Consider the following 22,661-nt stretch of genomic DNA (forward strand, 5'->3'; position numbering starts at 1 on the left):
AAAGAAAAATTGGTTATCAAATTCGATGTATCACGAATATGAATAAACATAACCATCAATGTCATTTTCTCTTTTAGGCCAGACTCTAGTGTGTTATACAATGAAGCGATATCTAACATGTGTTTTTCTTTATTAGCCATATGTTATATGGATATATTCAAAGAAATACATATTTAGAGGCATATATATGTTGATCACTCAAGGTTCACACATTCTGAAGTGCAGCCACCAGTTTCACTTTTAGCCGTCTATGATACAACTATAGCTTATCCAATTGTTATTCAAAATGATTACAATCATAAAAAGATACAACCATGCATCTTAATAATATATAAGTGACACACCCATGCAAAGTTACTACATTATCAGTTCGGTAGTAGGGACTAGTAAGAGCAGGTGCTAATTAGCCCTGTAGTCGACGTCTCTTGTAGCTGACCATCATACTTCCTTGAGGCTCCGGGATTAACTTATTCCAGTCAGTTTTGGGATAAGGAGACAACAGTTTAAGATCGAAATTGTTTAGCAAATGGCTCCATATTATTTTAATTTGCGTATAGGCATAAGCTTCCCCAACGCAAAGATGCCTTCCACCACCAAATGATGTGAAAGAGAATTTGCCACCAAGTACGTCCTCCTGTCTTGCCGGACCAAACCTATCTGGGTCATACAAGTGAGGATCCTTATAAACGTTAGGCATGTTATTGTTTTGCACTATAGGACTTGCGATTGTATGCCCTTTCGGAATGCCATACTCTTGGCCTTCTTTTGTCCGCACTGTGAAATTTTTATGTGCCTTGCGAAGCAACATTGGCGCTGGTGGGTTCATCCGAAGTGCCTCTTTGATACAACTATGCAGAGTATCCATCTCTAACAGGGCATCATATTCTATTTTGCCCTTGTATTTCAGCATGATTTCCTTTTGCTCCTCAGATGCAGATGTTAAGAATTTTGTGTGGCTGAGTAGGCAAGCTCCTGTCCAGGTAGTAGCATGAGAGCTTGTGTGCTTTCCCCCAAAGATCAATCCAATTATCAATCCTGCTACCTCTGTTTCGGTTGTGGAATGGCCGTCTTTATACTTGGAATCCATCAATTTCTGTAGCACGTCCTCCTCGACCCTGCTAGAGCTCTTCCGTGATCTCACAATTTCAGAGAGTAACTCTACTAGCTTGGCATGTGCCTTGTCACGCCTACGATTTGCTGGGGTTGGGATGTATGGGAAGAAGACACTCATCAAGTTCACTCCGCTTTCAATATCACGAAACAGTGTATAGAACTCATCGAGCATTTTCTCCCGAACCTCTTTACCCAATAAACAGCGGCTTGATATCAACATGAGTAACGCTTCAAATTCATGTTTTAAGTCAACAATGCCTTCCTTGTCCCATTTGCTAAAGTAGCCCTACGAACAAAAACACACCGTTTTATAAGTTAAGTGCGCTGGTAGTACTGAAAAACGAAATTACCACACAATGATTCAAAATTATTAAATTTTAATGGAAATCACATAGGGGGTGCCAAGAATATGCTATGTACCTCGACCTCTTGAAGCATGGGATCAAAATGTCTCCTCAACTTTGACTGCCTGAATGCGTCAACATAAAAACGAGCCTGCTCATTCCGAGTGGCGATATCAACGCCGTAAGCAACCTCTCGTCCAAACATGGGCACAGTGAACTCAAGAAGCTTACCATGGCTAATATCTGAATCCAATCCTTGAAAGAAGTGAGCTGAGACCTGTGGTCCGATCAAGAGGGTTATGTGATTTCCAAATAGACTAATTGTGAACACACTGCCATACTTGTTGTATAGAAAGTTTATCTTCGATGGAAGATCCTTTGAATAAAGGCTAGGCCAAAGTCCTAGTAAAGCAAAGCAGTTGACCACTGGTGGAAGGGATTTCCCACTGACTGGAGCAACGGCAATCTTCCCTCTTATAATCCTGAGTACGAGAGTGATGAGAACAATAGCCAAAGTGAACCACACGGCGTTACTTGTCATGTCCATGCTGTTATAAACTCCCAGTTATATCACCTGCAGCCAGAACGGCAATAGGATTAGTACTGCAAGAAACGTGATTATCTTAGTTGGAAAATTGATATCTAACGTTGTGTATATAGTTTGAAGTAATAATGTAATAAGGTGAATGACGGAGAATAGTGTGTGTTTTTTGTGTATTTCATAGCTGCTTTTTGGGGCCAAAGCTCTTGCCCCCGTTTTTTTTTTTTTAAAAAAAACTGTTTCATTTGTCAGCCAGATGTTAATTTCGTGCTAGAAATCACGCGCAAACTACAACTCCCTTTGTTCACTAATATAAAACATTTTAGCAAGTAAATTTAGTTTTCTAAAACATCTTAGTGAAGATATGAATTGTTAGAAGTTAAAGCTGCTCGTTGTACCTGCAGACACACAAGGCAACAAGGAGACTCTACTGGCAGGTGGTAACTTTTTAATGGCGAGGGTCTACCGAGTCTATGCCATGGAGAAAACAAACCAAATACAATCATACCTGGATACAGCTGCAGAATGAGAACGCATCAGAGGGCTGTTCTGGTGCAAGATTTCTTCCTAAACTCCATATGACCACACAAAGTTGTTAGTGTGTCACACACATATATAACAGGGATGGAGTAGGAGTGCCCGAGGAAACGTAAATGGTTGAGGGGATGGCAACATGCAGAGCTCTTGGAAAAGTCAGAGATAGACGGCTAAGGAAACTAAGCGAACGTTTGGATCTCAGGCAATATAGCTGAGCTAAGCCTTGCTGTGGCAGGCAGACCGCATAGCTGGGGGCTAGAAAAAACTCGCCCACGGAGGATCACACGCACTATACCAGGTTGATTGTTTGTTTGTTATAATGAGAATATGTTCTGTTAATTCATTTACAAGCAGGCTCACTTTACTACATCCGTTCCAAAATATTTTGGAACAGAGGTAACAGTAGAGAATATGTTCTGGTAATTCATGTACGGAGTACAAGAGAGGATGCACGGCCCAGAACATATAGACGAAAAATGGCAAAACACAGTGGATTGTAGATGCTCAAAAGCTCGTGGATCATGAAACCATGAAAAAATACACACGCTTTGCCGTTTGTGAACCAGAAGCAGTAGATATCTCATATCTATCTCGTCTTGATTTGCCACTCTTATACTGTTATACACGCAACCAAACAAATCACAAGAACGGGGGAACTAACGGACTTACACCGCTAGTTGTGTAATAAAAAGCTTAAGATTACATCGAAAACAACCCTGCCAAGTCAAAAATAACTAAGGTTCATCAGTATCCCAGCAAACTGAAGAGTCCCTAGTCAGCACAATTAGTTATCTCAGTTTCAAGATCACCAAGATTTCAGAGAATGTTGAAATATGACACTAATAGGATCAGACGGATTATTATAAATCTAAAGAATTAAGCTGAACTGCAGCATCGTGGGTCTTAGTCAAAAAATTTGTGCCAAACAAACATGTAGTCAATCTGTATATAGCATGTTTTTAGATATCTTATATTTCAACTCGACAATCAACTAAGCTTTACCTGCTAAAAACCCCCGCACATGTCCAAAACGTGAAGTACTAATACCACAAGAAATGTAGAATTTCCTGGAGCTACACATGCAAATCACCAGAAACATGTGCAACCATACTGCTCAGTGAAATAATGAGACTAAGGGCCTGTTTGTTTGGGCTGTGGCTGGTTGGTCTTGAAAAAGTCTTGTCAGGAAAGCATTTGTCTGAGGAAAGCTGCTATTCCGAGTTTCACTGTTTGGCAACTTAGCTGGCTGTCTGGCTGTGAATAGATGAATGTCCCAAATACCCTTCATGGCCATAAGAACATACAATATTTCAAATTTATTTGTAATAGTTTATTCGATTCAAAGAAAATATATGGATCACCAAACGGTTTTCTTTCCAATGATTTTGGAACATTTGTATTATATCCATATGTGGCATGCATGCCAAAGTTTACTTATAAATTTCTGCGGCGATTCTCTTGTCTCTCTGATGCACTGTGCGTTAATCAAAGAGCTAGTAGCAGCTGCATGCAGTGCGCCAGCGTAATAATTATCTATAGTGATTATTTGTTTGCTAATTGTCTCGGAGAAGCAACGCTGCATGTCCTGTTGGCTGGAGTGGCGCGCGTGACGTTTCGGTCAGGATGCTCAGTGGCAGTTCTTTGTAAATACCATGGATAAAAGGGTCAAAAGGGTATACCGGTTCAGTCTTAAGTCAGGAAGCTGCGGGAAGCCAGGAAAAGCACCTCCCGAGGCGAAAATGCTTATCTGAACGCGGGCATAGATGCTCCTGTATTTGCTATCTGTATTTACAATTTTCTATTTGGCTGGCATGGTCCACATGTGGGTCCTGTGTAATAATGGTTGCCCCTGAAAGTCGTTGCATCTAGACATGGACGAGTACGTGTCGCACGCTTGCTTCACCATGACCTTGCGTCAGGGTTTGGCTGAGCTAGACGCATGTTAAAACCTGACAATACTAGATGCATGGCACGGCTCCCATTTAATGTCTTTTTGTCTGATACGGGGTACATTACATACGGCAGACTGCAGCGGTGTAGAAAACGTGCCCCACACATATCTCCATGCTCACATGGACGATGAGGATAGCGTGTGCAGCTGTGCCCGGGAGCAGAAATGCTCTTCCCCGACCGAGGTGCTTTCTCTTCCGTGTGTATTTCGCTCGGCGGCTTCGGAAAAGCCTACAGCCAAAGCACCCTGTTTGGTTCATTTCATCTGCTTATTTTAGTGGAAAGCTAGGAAAAGCCCAAACAAACAGGCCCTAAGAACCACGGTAGAGGCATGCAATAATTCTTGCATAACCACCACCAGTAAGAAAAATACAACAAACTGTAGAATATTACAAGAAACGTTAGTACAATAGTGTGGCAATAAAAATACTCATGGATGGATGGCAGTTTATTGCATAACTGATATAGTTAACCCATATGAAAAGATGAACGTTGTACTAGGTATGCACCCAGAAATTAGTGAATTACAATCTACGCAAAATAAAGCAGGACAATCCACTTTTCGAGTACAGGTAAACAACCATATATCTAAAAAGGAATTTATGAAACGGAAACTACATAGAAACCTATTCATACAACATATAGCACAGGATTTCTGTTGATAGGGAAATGAAGCTCATACAAATTATAGAACCTACGTAGGACAAAGTGACTTTTTGTTTTAATTAGTAAAATGAAATCATGGCAGATGATACTCCACAAATTTAAGAAGGCACCCAAGATACTCATCCTGAGTAAGTATTTCCGCTGAAAAACAGATGTAATCTGCTACAACTATATTCCTCTAAGCCACTCCATAGCTTGGGAATAAGCTATATTATAACAGGCTGGATATGTCAAAGAAAAATGCTCTTAAGTGAAACAAACATTTAACAATACATTTCTTCATATTTAATATAGTCTGCCAAATCAAATAGATGTTTTCTACTAAAAAAAAAGCAAGTTCAGGTACAAAATATGAGGTTACCATTACCCACATAACTTTACAGATTACAGTAACACAAAACGGAGAATGCGACACAAACAGCATAACACTAACAAAGTTCATACATATAATCACAAACATACCATCACAAATATTAGCAAATATAGTGGTTGCTCATGGACAATTGTGAGCATAACACTGGTGCATGCCCTTGCACAAATACTTGCATATGTGTTGCTCATTAGAGAAAGAACGACATGCTATATCTGACATCAGTTCAAGCAATTGTACCACCTAGGACAGAAACATGAAATGAAACTCCTATACGCGCCAAAAGAAAACCGACCAAGTAAACATGAAAGGTTGTAATTGTATGGAATAGTGGGTACAGGCCAGGGAATTACAGGTTATCGAGAGATAAAGGTCTGCCCAAACTGCAGCAGATCAATCACTTATCAAGCAACCAGTAATCGATCCTACATCAAAATGAGTAGAGGATAAAAACAGGACACAAGAAATAGATCCATACAACACATAAACCAATCAAGCTAATAATGGATTTCAACTGATCAAGCCACTGCAACTCGGACAAAAATCAAGAACCTAAGCAGGATAAAAATGGTTCAATAATCAGCATAATATGACAATATGTCAGGTGTGCTACAAGCACTACTAATATAATCTCATTTGGCAAAGAGACGCATAATGTTCTGGTTAACCCACATGAAAAAGATGAAACTGCTAACATATAGTTGTGTATGACACTTAGAAATCAGTGAATTACATTCAACACAAAATAAAACAGGAAACAGACACTACAGACAAACCTATTCATATAACAGATAATATGGTACAGGATTTCAGTTGATATGGCAATGTAGCTCACACAAATTATAGACCCTAAGCAGGATAAAGTGGTTCTTTAATTAGTAAAATGAAGTCATAGCAGATTATGTACTCCGTAAATTTAAGAACGCACCCAAGACTATATTACATAAGCTATATTGCAGCAGGCTGGATATGTCAAATAAAGAGCTCGCAAGTGAAACAAACATTTACCAACACGGTTCTCTAGATCTAATATAGTCTGAAAAATCAGATGGATGGTTTCTAATACAAAAGCAAGTTCACATACAAAATATGAAGCTACCAATACCCAAATAAATTTACAAATTCCAGTAACACAACAAAATGAAGAATGTCTCACCAGTAAACTAAGCACCCATAATCTAATGAAAATTAAAAAAAAAAATCATACATACATACATATATAATCACAAACATACCATAAAAAATATAGTGGTTGCTCATGGACAATTGTGGGCATAAAGAACAGTGGTGCATGCCCTTGCACAAATCCTTGCTTAGGCGTTGTTAATTAGAGAAAGAATGGTGTGCTGTATCTGACATTAGTTCAAGAAATTGTACTACCTAGGACAGAAACATGAAATGAAGCTCCTATACACATCAAAAGAAAACCAAACGAGTAAACATGAAAGGTTGTAATTGTATGGAATAGTGGGCACAAGCCAGGGAATTACACATAACTACAACAGTCTATCGAGAGATAAAGGGACTGCCCAAACTGCAACAGATCATCACTTATCAAGCAATCAGTAATCGGTCCTACATCACAAATGAGTAGAGGATAAAAACAGGACACAAGAAATAGATTCATACATCACAAAAACAAATGAAGCTAATAACGGATTTCGACTGATCAAGCCACTGCAACTCAGATAACGTCAAGAATCTAAGCAGGATAAAAGTGGCTTCTGAATCAGCACAACATGGTGATATCCCAGGTACGCTACAAGAAGTACTAATATAATCTCTTCAACACAAGTAAATTCTTAAAATTGGGAAACCGGATCCACTTGCTAGCTTACAGAAACATCGAAATATGAGGCAACTCATAAACCCTAGATCCATCTCCAAGCGGCAGCATCCGGTTCCCTCTCTCTTCCCCTGCTTAGAACCCGAGCTTGGTGCGGCGCCAGTGCCTGCGCTTCGCGTTGTACCTGAGACAGCAACAGAGAAACAGGAGTAGATAAGAGGAGCTGTCTCTCATCCAGAAATACAACATCAAGCGAGCAGAGCGGAGATCACGGCGGCGAATCGTACCTGATGGTGTTGTCGGTCCGCATGCGGATCCAGTAGGGGATGGGGCGGTTCTGGCGCTGCTTCTTGGCCAGCTTCTGCTTGATCCGGAAGGTCTTGTGCGACGGCTACACGAGATGAGAAGCAACGGAACAAGTCAGCGGGAATCCAAGGAGAGAGAGAGAGAGAGAGAGAGAGAGAGAGAGAGAGAGAGAGAGAGCAAACGAAGGTGCGTACCATCTTGGCGGCGGGGACGAAGGCGGCGGCGGCGCGAGGAAACCCTGATCGGAGGAAGAGGAGAATGGAGGCCGCGATGAGTTGTTCTTAGAAGTACGGGATAGCTACTGCAACTGGGCCCGAGTCCAGTAACATAACTGGGCTGCCTTGGGCTGCCCTGGGCTGATAGTGATATAATCTCCACTCCGCACAGCTCTTTTACATGGGGGATGCTGTACACCGACCTGGTCGGGCTGTACGGGGCACCGCACACCCCCACCGACCAGGTCGGTTGGTTGGGCCGCGGCCCATTAAGAGTAGGTAAGCTTTTTATTTTTTGCTGTTTCTTTTCTGTTAATATTTTTTGTTTTTCAATATTCAAATTTAAAAAATAATATTTCGGAGAACAAAATTTCGAAATCTAATCAGATTCGAAACTTTCGTAATTTTAAAAATATTCAGATTTTGATTTAATTTTTTTTGAAATTTGAACATTTTCGGATATGGACATAATTTCAATTTGAACATTTTTTACAATTTGTAAAATTTATTTTTTCCCAAAATTAACATTCTTAGTTATGAACAATTTTCAAATTTGAACATTTTTTCAAATTTGAACGCTTTATATAGTTGAACGGGTTTCAAATTTGAACGTTTTTATAATTTGAACATTTTTTGTATTTGAATATTTTCAAATTTGAACGGATTTCAAATTTGAACGCTTTTTAATTTGAACATTTTTTGTATTTGAACGGTTTTCAAATTTGAACGGTTTTAAATTTAAACATTTTTTAAATTTTGAACTATTTTCAAATTTGAAAATTTTCTGAATTTAAACTATTTTCAAATTTGAGCAAAAAATAAAAATAAACAGAAAATAAACAAAAAAAAGAAACAAAAACGAAAACGAAAATAAAAAAGGAAAAGGAAAGAAAAGGAAAAAAGAAAAAAAGAAAAAAGAAACAAAAAAGAGAAATCAGAAAAAAGAGGCGAACTGGGCCGACCAGGCTGGCCCAAACCGCGCGTGGGGGGTGTGCGGCGCGCGGTAGCGGCCGACCTGGTCGGTGTATAGGATTTGCCCTTTTACATCTCCTTCATAACTTGTTCTAAAATATATATCTCATTTGATAACAAAACAAATTCACAATAGGAGAAAAAATACTTTCCCCTGACTAAGGTAGTAAGGACGTACTTTGACAAACATGTCTTTTTGTTCCAATGCAGGTTCTTTTTTGAAACGTTCGCGGCGGCGGGGGGGGGGGGGGTGGAGACTCCCCACATGAATATATTGCTTATTACAACACCAAGCACTTGTCCACCCAAGCGGGTGAACATCGGTCAGGAAGGATAAGTGTTGCAGCAGAAAAAGGGAGAGGAGGGCAAGAAAAACAACCTCAAGTGTCGCCTATCTAGCTTTGTCAGCATACCAAGAACGGGACATAAGAGAAACCATATGGCATCAAGGACAACCGCCTCGCTGCCTGATACCCAAAACGAACAGCAGGGCAAAGGGAGATGAAGATGTTGGTTAGGGTTGATCGATGTTGAAGTCACGTGGCAGCCCACTGCAACACCGTGCCACCGAGTGAAAGATCGAGATGTCGCCTAGAGGGGGGGGGGTGAATAGGCAATTACAAACTCTTGCGGATTTGTCTTGTAAGAATGCGGAATTAAACTATCGTTTAGTTTACAAGCACAAACCCTAAATATGCTAAGCTCAACTAAGTGTAACAATAGCAACTAGAGCTAAGCAAGATAGGCACAAGATATATGTAGCACAAGTGATAGCAAGATATATGTACTTCAAGCACGATGGCTATCACAAGGAAAGAGAGCTCGGGTATAGAAATAACCGAGGCACACGGAGACGAGGATGTATTCCCGTGTTCCCTTGCTTTGCAACAAGGTACGTCACGTTTGGAGGAGTGGAGGTCCCACGAAGGATTCCCCGCGCCACGAAGGCTCACCCTATTCTCCGAACCACACCCACGAAGGATAATGGCCCTTTCCTTATGGTTAGCTTTTCCTCCGCTCCGGAGATGGCAAGCTCCACAACCACTTCACAAGCTCCACGAAGGAGAAGCCCGGGCCTCTTCACAATCTTCTTGAAGAGATCACCGGAGCACCAATCACCAAGCCAACTAGGAGGTCACCCTCCAAGAGTAACAAGCTCACGGTCTCTCACTCGAACAAATCGTGGTGGAGAGCTCAACACTATGCAATGATGCAAAGCAAGAACACCGGAGGTGTTCAAGTCCTTCACACTCAAATCCCACCAAAGCAACGAATGCTAGGATGAGATTGGAGAGGAAGAACAAGGGGAAAAGTCAACCAAAGACTTCAAGATCTAGATCCCAAGAGATTCCCTCACTTAGAGAAGAAATGGATTGGTGAAAGTGTAGATCTAGATCCCCTCTCTCAAATCCTCAAACATGAGCAAGAAAGGTTGGAGGATTCAAGGGGGAGATCAAGTTCTTCAAATAGTAGCAATGGAGGAGAGAGAATGGGAAGAACTCTACAGCCCAAGGTGGAAGAAGGGCTATTTATAGCCCAAGAGCAAATATAACCGTTGGGGAAAAGATGGGCTGAGTCAGCCGTCGAGGAGGCCGGTCAACCGGGCCTGGGACCGGGCCGTCCGGTTCAGGACCCGGTACCGTACCTGACCGCCATCCGGTCCTACAGATCGACCGGGCTAGTGACCGGAACAAGCTGAAAAGCTTATCGGATAGTGCCCGGATGGCACCGGTCCAGGGGGCCGGTTTGAACCGGGCCATCCGGTCGACGGCCGGTCACGCCGGGCTAGAAACCGGCCACAGAAATCATGTTATACAAAAACTGTGATAACTTTTGTGTCCGGACCCCGATTGACATGAAACCAATTTTGTTGGAAAGATAACGACGAATAGAACCCCAACAAAAACTGGAAATATGGAGACTCCTCACAGAACATTTTGGATGATTTTAGAGAGGGAGTCTCCCACCGTCAAGAAACGGTAAAGACGTCCAAACTCGAAAACGCAATAGAAGATGCATGCGGATTCCGTTTTCGATGAACTTGGGCTTGTTGTAAAGCTAGCAACAAGCTCAAGAACCTCACACAGATAAACACCAAGAAGCAATAGGGATATGCAAAGTATGCAAAGGATTGAGCTCTCTAAGACGATGCGATCAAGTTACCCAACCGAAAGCCCCTCTTGATAGTGCGGCTATTTATCCTATAATCCGGTCTCCCAACAACCACCTTGAGACCGGTAAAAGGAAAACCTAGCAAGGCCATACCTTTGCCTTGCGCATCCCGCTTGATCTTGATGATAGCTCTTCAAGCTCCACTCAAGCCGGAATGCCTCACTTGATCATCGTCGCTTCGTGAAGACTCACAAATGCTCCCCCATACACCATGATGGGAAAGCTCTATTGATGCACATCTTCACATGTCCATTATCACCAAATGGACGGCAAGCTTCAAGCATGTGATCCACTTGAGATGCTCATCTTGAACTTGCCCGACTTAACCTTGCACCTTCTCATACTCTCATAAGATAGAGCATGGCTAATATTGAGTTCCACATAAGAACTCCATCTTCATTTCTTCTTCTTGATCATATCACATATGTATCTTCAAACCGATGATCTTGATGCCAATACACAAGGTATACCTTTATCTTCATGGCATCCATACTTGAATCCAACACATGGAGAACAAGTAGTACCTATGGAATATTCCTTCATATAAACTCAATGAAAACATTAGTCCATAGGGGTTGTCATTAATTACCAAAACCACACATAGGGGCAATGTACCCTTACACCGAGCCTGGCGACAACAGGGGTCCCTTCGACGCCTTCAAGAAGGGTGCAACGCCCATGGGCGCCGTCGTCGCAGAGCTTTCGCTTGGGCATCACCTGTACAGGCACACATGCCTATTCCGGAGTTTGGGATCCTTGAAACCATGCCTCCAACGAGGTTAGTGACGCTAGGGGCAGACACCGTGGTCTGCTTGGGCAGGCGGCAGGAGCATGTCCTCACCGCATCATCCCCAGTAGCAGCAACTTTGAGAAACACACCTGAGTGGCACCGAGCACCGATGCAAGGGCTCCAGCCAGTTGGTGCTACCACGTTGACGCCCCACAGGGAGAGGGACTGAGTGCGCAACAACCACGGCGAGCGGCATCGTGTCCGAGTGGCGCGTGCAGAGGTCCATGAAGTAGCCCAAGGCAGCCCAGCTCCCGACGGGCATCGACAATGTGGCGGCGGGGGAGACGTGCATCCGGAGGTGCCAAGTAGCGGAACGGAGCCAGGTTGATTTTTTGGGATGAGTAAAAACCTGTCCATCCGCCGCTGGGTGCCCCCATCGACATGGCCACCAGCCAAAGAGTAGAGCCGCGCATGCCCGTCGTCGTGGCACAGACCGTCTTTGCAAAGGCAAGGATGCCTAGCCAGCCATGCGTAGGTGCCGAGCAGCAGCCAGAGACGATGTCGGAAGAGATGAGGCGAGCCTGTACGGCCACCGCTTGGCAGCCTCCGAGGCAGAGCACAGCCCGCGCCTGGTCGGGTGGTGGCTGGGTCTGCAGGGGTGCGGCAGTAGTCGATAGTGAGAAGTCTAGCGTGCCAGGGGCAGGCGCATGGCAGAGGAGGGGTGTAGGGTTAGGCGGAGTCCCCGATGCCGCACCACCGCGCAGCGGTCGAGAGCAGCAGTGGGCGCACCGGTTTGGTCGCCGAGCCACGCGGACTTGAGGCCTCGCGCCCCAAGGATGGAGGGGGATGTCGGTGAGCAGCAGTTGGCATGGAGCCGACGGGCGCCCAAGAGCGCGACGGGCAGAGGCAACACGGCGGCGTCGTGGGCTTCTTGGCGTGCGGAGAGTCAGGCCGCGCACGCCCACCTGCACGAGGATGGCGGCGGACGTGTGCCGCCGAGAAAGGAGCACGCCGGAGCGCCGAGGATGCCGACGGGTCGCAGCGTGGATGGATCGAGATCTGGGTCAATTGGGGGCGGATTTTGGGTTGTTTTTTTGGATTTGAGGGAGGAGGGATACCTCCCTCCGCCGCCGTCCGCCGTGGGACGGCCTCCTCCGGCGGCAGTGGGGGTAGATGGGCGCGGTGAGGGCTGGTTTTGGTGGCGGTGGTGCGGTCGCCCCGGGGTCGCCTCGAGAGCGACCTGGAGGCGGCTAGGGTTTTGTTCCAAAGCAGGTTATGTGGTATAAAATTTATAATGATGAATTCGTATTCGAACAATGATTTTTATTGTATAATTTTTGTGGCATAGTTCTCATATTTCAATTATCAAATTGATTGTCGAAGTTAGAGGATGCAAAACAAGGATGTCATTTTCTTAGAGGAGGTCTTTTGGCGATAGATATCGAAATGTGTCATGTGTAATGGTCTCAGGCTCCATGTCTGCTATGGTGTGACCCCCGATATTAGTGAGCTAGTGGTATCTTTGTTTTCCCTGCTTCGTCCTAACGTCTACTTGGTCTTCTCCTTTGATAGTATGTTGATGAGGCAATGGTTGAATGGCAATCCTTGTGAGGGGTTTGTGTTCAGTTTTATGTGCTCATAATGTTCTAGATCACACAACTATTCAAGACCTATGAGGTTATTAAGCTTGTGCATGTATGACCTTCTGTGATTTTTTTTTTGGTTCATGGAAGAGCATCGAGTTGGGATAACAGAGCTAGAGATGGTGACCTCAAGTTGCTTTAAGGTAAGTTTAGAGTCTTTCAATGTTCTCTGTTGGTTGCTTGCTTTGATTTCATCTATCTAATGTTACATCATCAATAAATATTACATCAGTTCGAAATATAAGCCAAAAGAAAGCTAATATAGCTTTTTTTTAAAGATGACATTTCGAAACGAAGGTGGTAGTTTGTTGGTCCAAAAAAGGTGGTACTTCAATTAGCAAAAAAGAAAAATGTCACATCGTTGTGCATTTTAGTTTCTCTCCGCCAGTCAGAGATCGCCAAACACATATGGGGTCCTTAATGCTGACCCTTTTCTCAGTACTGAAGTCAGCCTTATTACTGTTGTAGTATGTTGTCACATTTAACAATAACACTTTTTTTTTAGATGTTAACAATAACACTTAGTATTGAGTATTTAAGTCGGTCTAAGGTAAGTGACAGGCCCTATTGTATGAAGTGATCATTCCAGATGGTCGTGGATGCCCCAAGAATGAATAAACCTTCTTGTTGGCATGTTGCCAAACGTGACTCAGCAGCATCACGTCTCCCTGCAGGGTAGCAGACAATATGTGGAGTAACATAATCAGAGATCGGAAAATGAGAGATCAATTCTGCCCCTTATCTTACAAATTTCGCTGCCTAAGATACATGCATGCATGGCCATGGAGCTCTTCTGGAATCTTATTGGTCACTGTCATCGTCTTACGAGTATGGGCGTTAATCATGCTCACATGGGTTCTCGAGATGCTGTCTTGCTAATGATAGCCACTTGCTTAAGAAACTAGTCATGTTCTAGCGTAGTTCATGTGCCGGCTCGAGGTTGATGGACGCGTGGAGGTGCCCTTGTTTGTATTGCACGACCGAACCCGACAGCCCACACCTGCAAAATCGATCGGTTCTTGTTTTGACTATTCATTGGTTGGTTTTAATTATGATCATTCACATATATATAGTCACAGTTAGTACCTTGTTCGCATCTTGTGATCTTCCAAAATCAAGTATTTTATGATCATATATAGTCCTAGAAAAGAAAGATTCTCAATTGAAATCTTTTCTTTTTTTCGAGAAACAGGGCCCTCAATTAAAATCATGTTCCTAACAACCATGAAACAAAACATATATAGGACTATCACCTAACATTGTGCCCACTTGGAGAGGAACATTGCACTGCTTCCATCAAGATTTGCATCGCACAAAGATGATGCTGTATGCCGACAACTCGCGTGCCTCGAGCGAGCTAGTTTAATCTCCCATGCATCTGGTCTGAGCTAGTTGCTGATCATCGTACTATCAAAAGGACATCAAATCGCCATGGCCTGATCGCTATCCATGCATGAAATGCGGATCACCATTATAAGCGATGGTTTTCGTTCTACTCCAGTATAAGCGATGGGCAACTATGCATTTGGGTAATTAACTTTGATCGCGCGGTTTCACATGAGCGAAGTAGAGAGGCCAGCAGGACTCTGGATCTGTCAAAAGTATGGTCACTAGGATCGAGTTCAAATTAAACCGGGTTAACTATTTCTGCGGGTTAGTTGAAGGTGAGTCTAATTCTCTTAGGATTTCTTTTTTAGGGGAAACGCAGCCTTTCTGCATTCGGAAAAGGGATTTGCTACTTCTCATCTAGCTGAGAACTAAGTTCAAGCTCAGTCAGATTTTACACCGTCTGATTTTTTGCATCGTGATTCGTGCATATCAGTTGCAAGTTGAGTTACAACTAGTTTTTTAGTTACAACTTACAAGTGAAGTTGCAACTGAGATTTTTTTAGTTGGGAATGCAACTGAAAATAATTATTCGGACTGTTAGACTTGCTTCGTGATTCGCTAGCCATCAGTTGCAACATGAGTTGCAATTGAGTTTTGATGATCTAAATGAGAACAAAATTAGTTCTCAGTCGACTGAAAAATCGTGACACCCTTGAAAAATGCACACAGCTTTTTTTTTTTAAATGCACACTAGCTCATTTATTACATAGCTTCAGGTATCAAATAATAAAGTTTACAATTTCATGGATCAATCAAAGCGGCTACATGGATCAATAATCAAAAAAACGAAAACGGGGAGCCTCTATGCATCTTGTTTTCTATAAGATTGTCGTGAGCCACCCTGTTCTAATATAGCCCTGACGATCACCATCTACTGAGTGCATCCAACATCCATATGTCACCACTGCTCCACGGGAAGAAGTAAGGACATGTAGATCTAATAAGTTGCTTTGTAGATGATTGCACAAAAGTTGAAATATTTGTTTTGTTAAGACAACATCATTTCGAAAATTTCAAGTTGCTCAAACTAAAGCACAAACTCTCACTCAGATCTGAGCTTTTACGTCATGTTTGGATTTCCATTCCTAGGCGCAGTGCAACAATGGCCATCGGATCTCGCGACACATGGTGGGATGCCAACATCAACTTTTCGACTTGCCATATTTCCAGTTGGCATTGGGTCATGATGTGGGCTGTTGTGCTATATCAGGGTCCATTCTTTTCTCCGCAAAAGAAATGTTGCCCTTGACGTGGTTTAGGTCTACGTCAAATACCATATCGATAAGCATACCGCCGCAAATATGTTGCAAGTGCGTCTTTGTAGGGAACTTTAAACAATGACACTTCCGTGATATGGCCAACAATATCGGTCTCAGGGGGTTAAACTATCTTCAACATCATTGAACCGTGACACTTTCACGATATCACGTAAAATATAATGAGTTGGTGAAAGCTCCATCTGCAATTGTCTATTTGGACTGAAGAACAAGTATTTTCCTAGAGAAGAACACCAAAGAAGAGCTGAGTGGGGTCCAGGATGCCACTAATTTTCTTTAAAGCCTTCAAAATGCTTTAAAAGGATTAAACTCTTTGAATTTGCAATATAGTTTTCCCCACAACGATTTCACCGTTGATTTCAAAATAGTAAAGTTAATGTTTTCATTTAATACAGTTCATGCTAAGTTATAATGTGTGCTGCATCGGGCAATATTGATTCGTAAATTTCATGCTAGAAAGTTGAAGACAAAGATAGTAAGTACGCACAATTTGATTATTTTTAGAGCAACATAAAACAGAATTTGTCCATTTTTTGCAAATTTGTGTATCTCTTTGTACTACCAGTGGTGCATTTAGTAAAAAGATTGACATTTCTATGCCCCAAAAACAATAGCTTTTGTGGAACCCAGGACCCATCTTTGCGATGGCATTTCGCCAGCGCCCTTTTTATCATAGCCATATTGACAATCTAACATGCTTGTCAGTTACAATATTACGTAGTGGAACCTAGGTTCATGAGTACCGGATAACTTGTCGGGCCCCAAATATGTAGTTCCCTGTCTCTAAAAATTTTAAACAAAATTTCTACATGTAGAGGATACACATATGTATATGTGTGCTTTTTTTCATACTCAAATTTGAAAGTATAAAGTTTAGCTAAAAATGATAAGATCTGAATGAACAATGTGAAGAAAACTCCCCCTCGCGACATGTTTGTAACTTAGGGATTGGTAAATCACCTAACTTAATCCAGGACTAAGTAATATCGTGTTCAGGAGTATCTATGTCCAGAAAATTTCCTTTATTGCTAGTTGCCAGTTGTTTGGTGTGGCAAAAGAAACAATTTTTGAAGACATAGCAAATTGTGGCCTCTAACAATTTCCACCAAAAAACAATGTGTGTCTTGTCAGCAGCCAATAGATGCAACGCATGTGTTAGGTAGCGGCGCCCTTCGCCCTATCTTATTTCCCTGGAAATTTCTTTAGACCAGCGTTCACACATGATAACAATTATGATAAGCAAGTAATCAAAAAAATAGAGAAAACTAATGATCCCAATGCTAGGCTACGGCTAGAGCAAGAGATGAAAAGAAAGAACAAAGCAAGACTTCCAGATAATTTAACATGTGTGGTGCATCAGGAGGCATCACATGGCCGGCCGGGTACATGCACATCATCACCTCAAACTCAAAGGAGCAAGCCATGCAACGCAAATGCAGTGCATGATCCCCATAAACCAGTCCTCCCGCCGTCACAATCCACAGCCAAAGGTGACCACTCCCATGTCCCCCGTCCTCCATCACCTCTCATCTCATCGCTATTCAGTCACAGAGATCCATGGTGTTTCTGTGTACCCACAGACCCACAGTGCCACTGCCACAGCCCACAGGGATTGGGTCGCCATCAGGCCAAGATTTCGTGGTACCATAGCAGGGATCTTCCCCAGCCCTGGCCGCGCATCTCCCCCGGATCCGGCCGCAGCGCCTAGTAGGGGCCTGAGCGCCGCCGTGCGACCACGTACGCAATGAAAACTCACCCGAGATCTCCATGGGGATCTCCATGGCGGATCCGGTCCGGCGGCGGCGTCGATCGGCGTACGTTCGTTTGTGATGCGATCGCTGAGAAGTTCTTCACTGTTACATTACACTGTGCGTCAGTGGCCGGCTTCTTTGTCCGCTCGGGGGTGACGAAGTCGCAGTGCAACAGTGAGGAATAAACGAAACTATTGCGTGCGCAGAATCGACCGACTTGGACTTGGAGTAAATTTATACTGTGTACGACGATGCGGATATGGATAGATCATACTAGATGTGTACCGTGCGGCAGTTCGTCAGGCTATAGGTGCATTGCTTAATTACAGTACCTCCTTGTGTAGCATGTGCTGCCATGTTTCGTAGCTACCACATGTGGGCGTTTTAATAGGCTTCAGGCTAATTAGGTTGCCTACACGCGGGTACTCGATCAGCTGGATACAGAATCGTCATCTCTGACCAAAAAAACGAACCCATTGCACATATCAGGGTAATTAGATTGCCTACAGGGTACTTGATCAAGTGGATGCAATATCATCTCTCGCGAAAATAAGAAAAAAGTGTGTCAAAGGCACAGTCCACTTAGAACTAGGTTAATTCTCGGTCAATAACGTCCTCCCATGATTTTATACTGCATGAACTTTCTTTTTTCTCATTTGCAATTCACTTGCAACTCACCTATACCACGAATCATGATGCAAATCAACTGAGGAGCTGGCCGAGCTATAACTTAATTTTTAGCCCGCTAAGAATATCTATTTTAGCCCGCTAAGAATAGCTATACCGAGAGTAGTTCCAATTTTATTTTGATAATTAATTTTACTTTTGGACCGCCAACTAGTTAGGGTTACTAATATGCGTTAGGCAAGTGCAAACCCAATGGAACAAACATACTTGCATTTAATCTCTCAAGAATTGGATATATGCTCAATTTCCATTCTTATTAAATTTGTATATTCTTCTTCTCTATAGTGCTTAAAAGTCTAAGTGTATTTTCTCAACTCTGGGGTACCATAATATCTTGGTTTTAACAACTAATAAAAGTGGAAGGAAACTAAAAGCAGACTATTTTAGGGGAAAAGTATTAAAATTACGTAAAGAAAAAGTAGAGTATGAATTTTTGGCAAACTAGGGATTTATTAAAATATAGAATAATAGGAAGAGAGTAAGCAAAGAAAAACTTAGAAATAAATTAGAAAAGTCAATAAAATATGGGATTAAAATATATAAGTTATTTAGTAACTATACAAGTTCTATGGTTGACCATGTATTTTTTTGGGGTTCTCTAGTTTTTTAATAAGTATTTCATATTTATGAATTATAAGGTTCCGGCATTATTTAGTAATTTTAGTAGAATATTTATGGTTTTCTCTAATTCTGTTAATTAAATGCTTATTCACTTTCCCCGCATTTCGTATTTTATTACAACGTTATGTGACTTTGCTTGTCATTTGTGAAACTTATGCCACACGGGAAATATTGAAGATTTTATTGTAACCCTGAATTGGCACACAACTTATAATATTCGGTGTTGCTCATCAATTTGTCCCCAAAAATATGGTTTATGTGTTACAAATATTATACTACTAAATTAAAATTTGGAGGAAAAAATTGAATGGTACAATGTTTATGACACATGTATTATTCATTTACTGATTATCAATGTGAAAACAATAAAAAAATGAGGATACGTACGTGGTATGTATAGATGGAGGGAGTAATACTTTAAATATCCGCTCTTCTCTAAAAATATGTGTTAATGACATTCATTATTTTTAGCAACTTGTATGTAATATGCCTTTAAAATGATCTTGTTTACCAATGTATTACTGCATTTTACGTAGACTAATATTTTTGAAGTAAACATCTTAGCAAAATATGTTATTTATTTTCACGGATGTTTGAGTATTTTCTCCATTATTAATTGTTTTATTTATTTTCAGAAGAGGCGTGGGAGCACTACCAACTCTATTACTAGAAGAAAGGCGTAAAGAATTCCCTTTGGGTCATTTTCCCTTTTGTTTTGCATAGGTTGCCAATTTGTGCAAACCACAACTAAGTCCCAACATTGACGGCGACCAGACGACAACCATTCTATTTGAAAGTAATACATCAATCTGAACTTGGATAGTAGACGAAGGATGAAATAAATAACTTTGCTAATTCTCGGTCTCAGCCAGATCCTCAGATGTTGGATTTGTATCGAGATTCGTGCTAGTGAGTTGTAAGTGAGTGGCAACTAAGATTTTTAAAATTTAAGTGGGTTGCAATAAAAAATCACTTATTATAAAAGATAGGTTGCAACTAAAAAAATTCCCAAGCAATCGGGTTCCAAATGAGATTTAGTGGGTCAAACCATGAAAAAAATCCATGGTGCACAAATAATATTCAACTAATATAGAGAACCAACCTGAGGTTGGGTGGTTAGGAGGGTGGTTGTACCCCCAGTCTACCAGAGTTCAAACCCCAGGTTTGACATATGTATGTCTCATAAAAGGCGGAATATTCATTCAGTGAGAGGAGACGTTCCCGTCGATAGCGAGGCGTCAGTGGTGACTTCGTTAATTTCAAGATTCAATCCGATGGCTCAGTCTTCCGGAGGTGCTCATATGGGTAAGGTGTGTGTGTGCCCGCGTTCATAGGGGTGAGTGTATACGCGTGTATGTGAGCATCTACGTTTGTAGTGTGTTTCTCAAAAAAAGAAATCAAGTAATACAAAATCTTAGTGTCACGTCACTTGATTGAGAATTAAGCTAATTCTTAGCCGACTGAGAATTAGTCAGCTCTAAAATAAGTAAAAAAAAGTTTTATTTCTGTTAACTACCATAGAGTGAACAAAAACTCACAAGGTTCCATCCTATCAGCTTATCAAATGACTGGCGCTCACCATGCATGCATTGTGACTAAGAAAAGCCCTGTTGGAAGCTCGGAACCCACATGGATCAGCTGCTGCCCCTGACCCATGAGCCTCCAAAAATAAAGCACACAGCAATACATACAGCATCCCCTGCCTACTCGCCGCCCCATCCAGAACATGACACCACCACTCTCCCGATGAAACACCTGACAATTCCATCATCGGATCACCAGCATAGACACCCAGCCAACTGCAAGAGGGGACGACGATCTCCCTTGTCGAAAGCACCATCATCAGCTCGGCCGCCCAACGGATCAACGGCTGATCGCACTGCCAACCACTTGTATCACGCAGACATGCAGAACGCGGCCCAGCTGCCTGGCGCCGCTGCCAAACGCGCATCGGCATGCGTCCAAGCGGCGACGTGACGAGCGGAGATCGTGCCCCGGATACGGTGCGTTGCACAAGGAAACACACATCGATGACACACCACGAATTCAGATTTGGCAGGTGCGCACAAGCGAACATGATCATATGCATGAATCCCGCATATGATGTGCCACAGCAGAAGCAGCACTCTGCATAACAGGATTGCCATTTACTAAAAAAAATGGATTTCAATTTGCACGGCTTTGTCATTTTTGGGGCAAAAACGCTAGCCTTCCAATCTGCTGATGCTCTTCCCAAGGCGCAGGCTCAGCTGCTCGTCCCAAGGTGAGCGATACTGTGGCCTCCGTGGATATGACACCAATAAAAACAGATGCGAATGTAGCAGCCCAATGAGGCTGCAGATATCCAGCTTCTAGCTAGGCAATTGCAGTTTGCAACTTGTTGTTTGTGATCCTACCAGGACGCTGTCCTAGCTGTGATGTCAAGGAAATTCATGGAGGTCAATAGACAGGAACATGGCCGGAGGGAAATTAGCGTACGTACAGTTGCAGATCAGTGTGTGCCATGAGGGCATCTAGGGTCTAGTTGTTTGTGTTCTAGTGGGGAATCCAAAGCTTTGAACTGATCGTATATTAATATTTAAATTTTTCTCTGCTTACCTACCATATGGGTGATCTAACATGGATATTGGACTTTTATGTAACGCTAGTTAGGCTAAGCTACCCTAAAACCTCGTTATTTACTTGTTTTGTCAATGGATTAGGTAGATGTACTTCTATTGGGGGAAATCTCATGTCTGGGATCTGGTCAATAGGGGCTCTCACATAGTCTACGTGAATATCAGTGACACTAGTTCCTGACTTCTTGGTATGCTTGTAGCTTACTGCTTACATGGAATTTATGTATATGTTTCTCATTTGTGCAGAATAAGTGTTCCGATAGAATGCACAACCAAATCCTCTCTTTATGCTAACAACTAACAAAATATTTACATCAACCACTTGTTTCTTCAGAATTTTTTTTTTTTGCAAAGCAAGTCTTATTACATAAAAAGAGACTCAAATTCACGTTCCATGAGTACTTTTACTTTTCTTTTGAAAAGGTGGTTGAATCCTCGGTCTCTGCATCAAAATGATGCACACAACCTTTTTATTACATTATTCATCAAAACGTAGCCATGATCAGGGCCATGTGCCCGACCTCACACTTGCACACATCATCCCTTAGCGTGTACCGCATACACACGCTCCAGAATTCGCCGCCATTGTCTTCCGTGGAAACCATCTTTTGGACATGAATCAACGCATTGAATTTGTCAGGACTGACATCGATGCCACCATGATATAAAGGGATTCTACTTCCACTATGCCAACCATGTGAGTTAGGTTCCACATCAATCACTTGTACCATTATATATGGCTAAAAAATATTTTCATGCTAATAGTTCTATAATTAGGAAAGGGAGGATAATGCATAGTTTGAAATGTCACTTTTTTTGTAGAACAAAGTGGCAACAAAGATAAATGGAAAAAGTAGTTAACAAGTAAGACCCTACGATCATTCATTTTTTCATTATGAGCCAATTCATAGTTAGTGTGCTTATTTTTTTATATTATTGTAAGAAATTAACTACCATGTTTTACAATTAATTA

General features: G+C 42.2%; 2 protein-coding genes across 2 annotated transcripts; both read right to left on the reverse strand.

Moving 5' to 3' along the window:
• Window positions 1-233: 233 nt before the first annotated feature.
• Window positions 234-2,242, reverse strand: LOC127313503 (obtusifoliol 14-alpha demethylase-like). The gene is made up of 2 exons (XM_051343997.2): window positions 1,534-2,242; window positions 234-1,399 (listed from the first exon to the last, which is right to left on the reverse strand). The coding sequence occupies exons 1-2, from the start codon at window positions 2,002-2,004 to the stop codon at window positions 404-406; spliced, it is 1,467 nt and encodes a 488-aa protein (XP_051199957.1). The 5' UTR covers window positions 2,005-2,242; the 3' UTR covers window positions 234-403.
• A 4,982-nt stretch (window positions 2,243-7,224) lies between these two features.
• On the reverse strand, window positions 7,225-7,953 carry LOC127317952 (large ribosomal subunit protein eL39). The gene is made up of 3 exons (XM_051348551.2): window positions 7,808-7,953; window positions 7,595-7,698; window positions 7,225-7,491 (listed from the first exon to the last, which is right to left on the reverse strand). The coding sequence occupies exons 1-3, from the start codon at window positions 7,808-7,810 to the stop codon at window positions 7,443-7,445; spliced, it is 156 nt and encodes a 51-aa protein (XP_051204511.1). The 5' UTR covers window positions 7,811-7,953; the 3' UTR covers window positions 7,225-7,442.
• Between the last annotated feature and the right edge of the window lie 14,708 nt (window positions 7,954-22,661).

The sequence above is a fragment of the Lolium perenne genome, chromosome 7 (assembly GCF_019359855.2).
Source record: "Lolium perenne isolate Kyuss_39 chromosome 7, Kyuss_2.0, whole genome shotgun sequence".
Taxonomy (NCBI): Eukaryota; Viridiplantae; Streptophyta; class Magnoliopsida; order Poales; family Poaceae; genus Lolium; species Lolium perenne.

Excerpts from the sequence above, each read along its gene's own strand:
- LOC127313503 (XM_051343997.2), bottom strand. The coding sequence starts at position 2,004 with ATGGACATGACAAGTAACGCCGTGTGGTTCACTTTGGCTATTGTTCTC. Across the intron at positions 1,400-1,533 it reads CCATGCTTCAAGAGGTCGAG|GGCTACTTTAGCAAATGGGA; the intron begins GTACATAGCATA and ends TTTTGTTCGTAG.
- LOC127317952 (XM_051348551.2), bottom strand. Across the intron at positions 7,492-7,594 it reads CGGACCGACAACACCATCAG|GTACAACGCGAAGCGCAGGC; the intron begins GTACGATTCGCC and ends TTGCTGTCTCAG.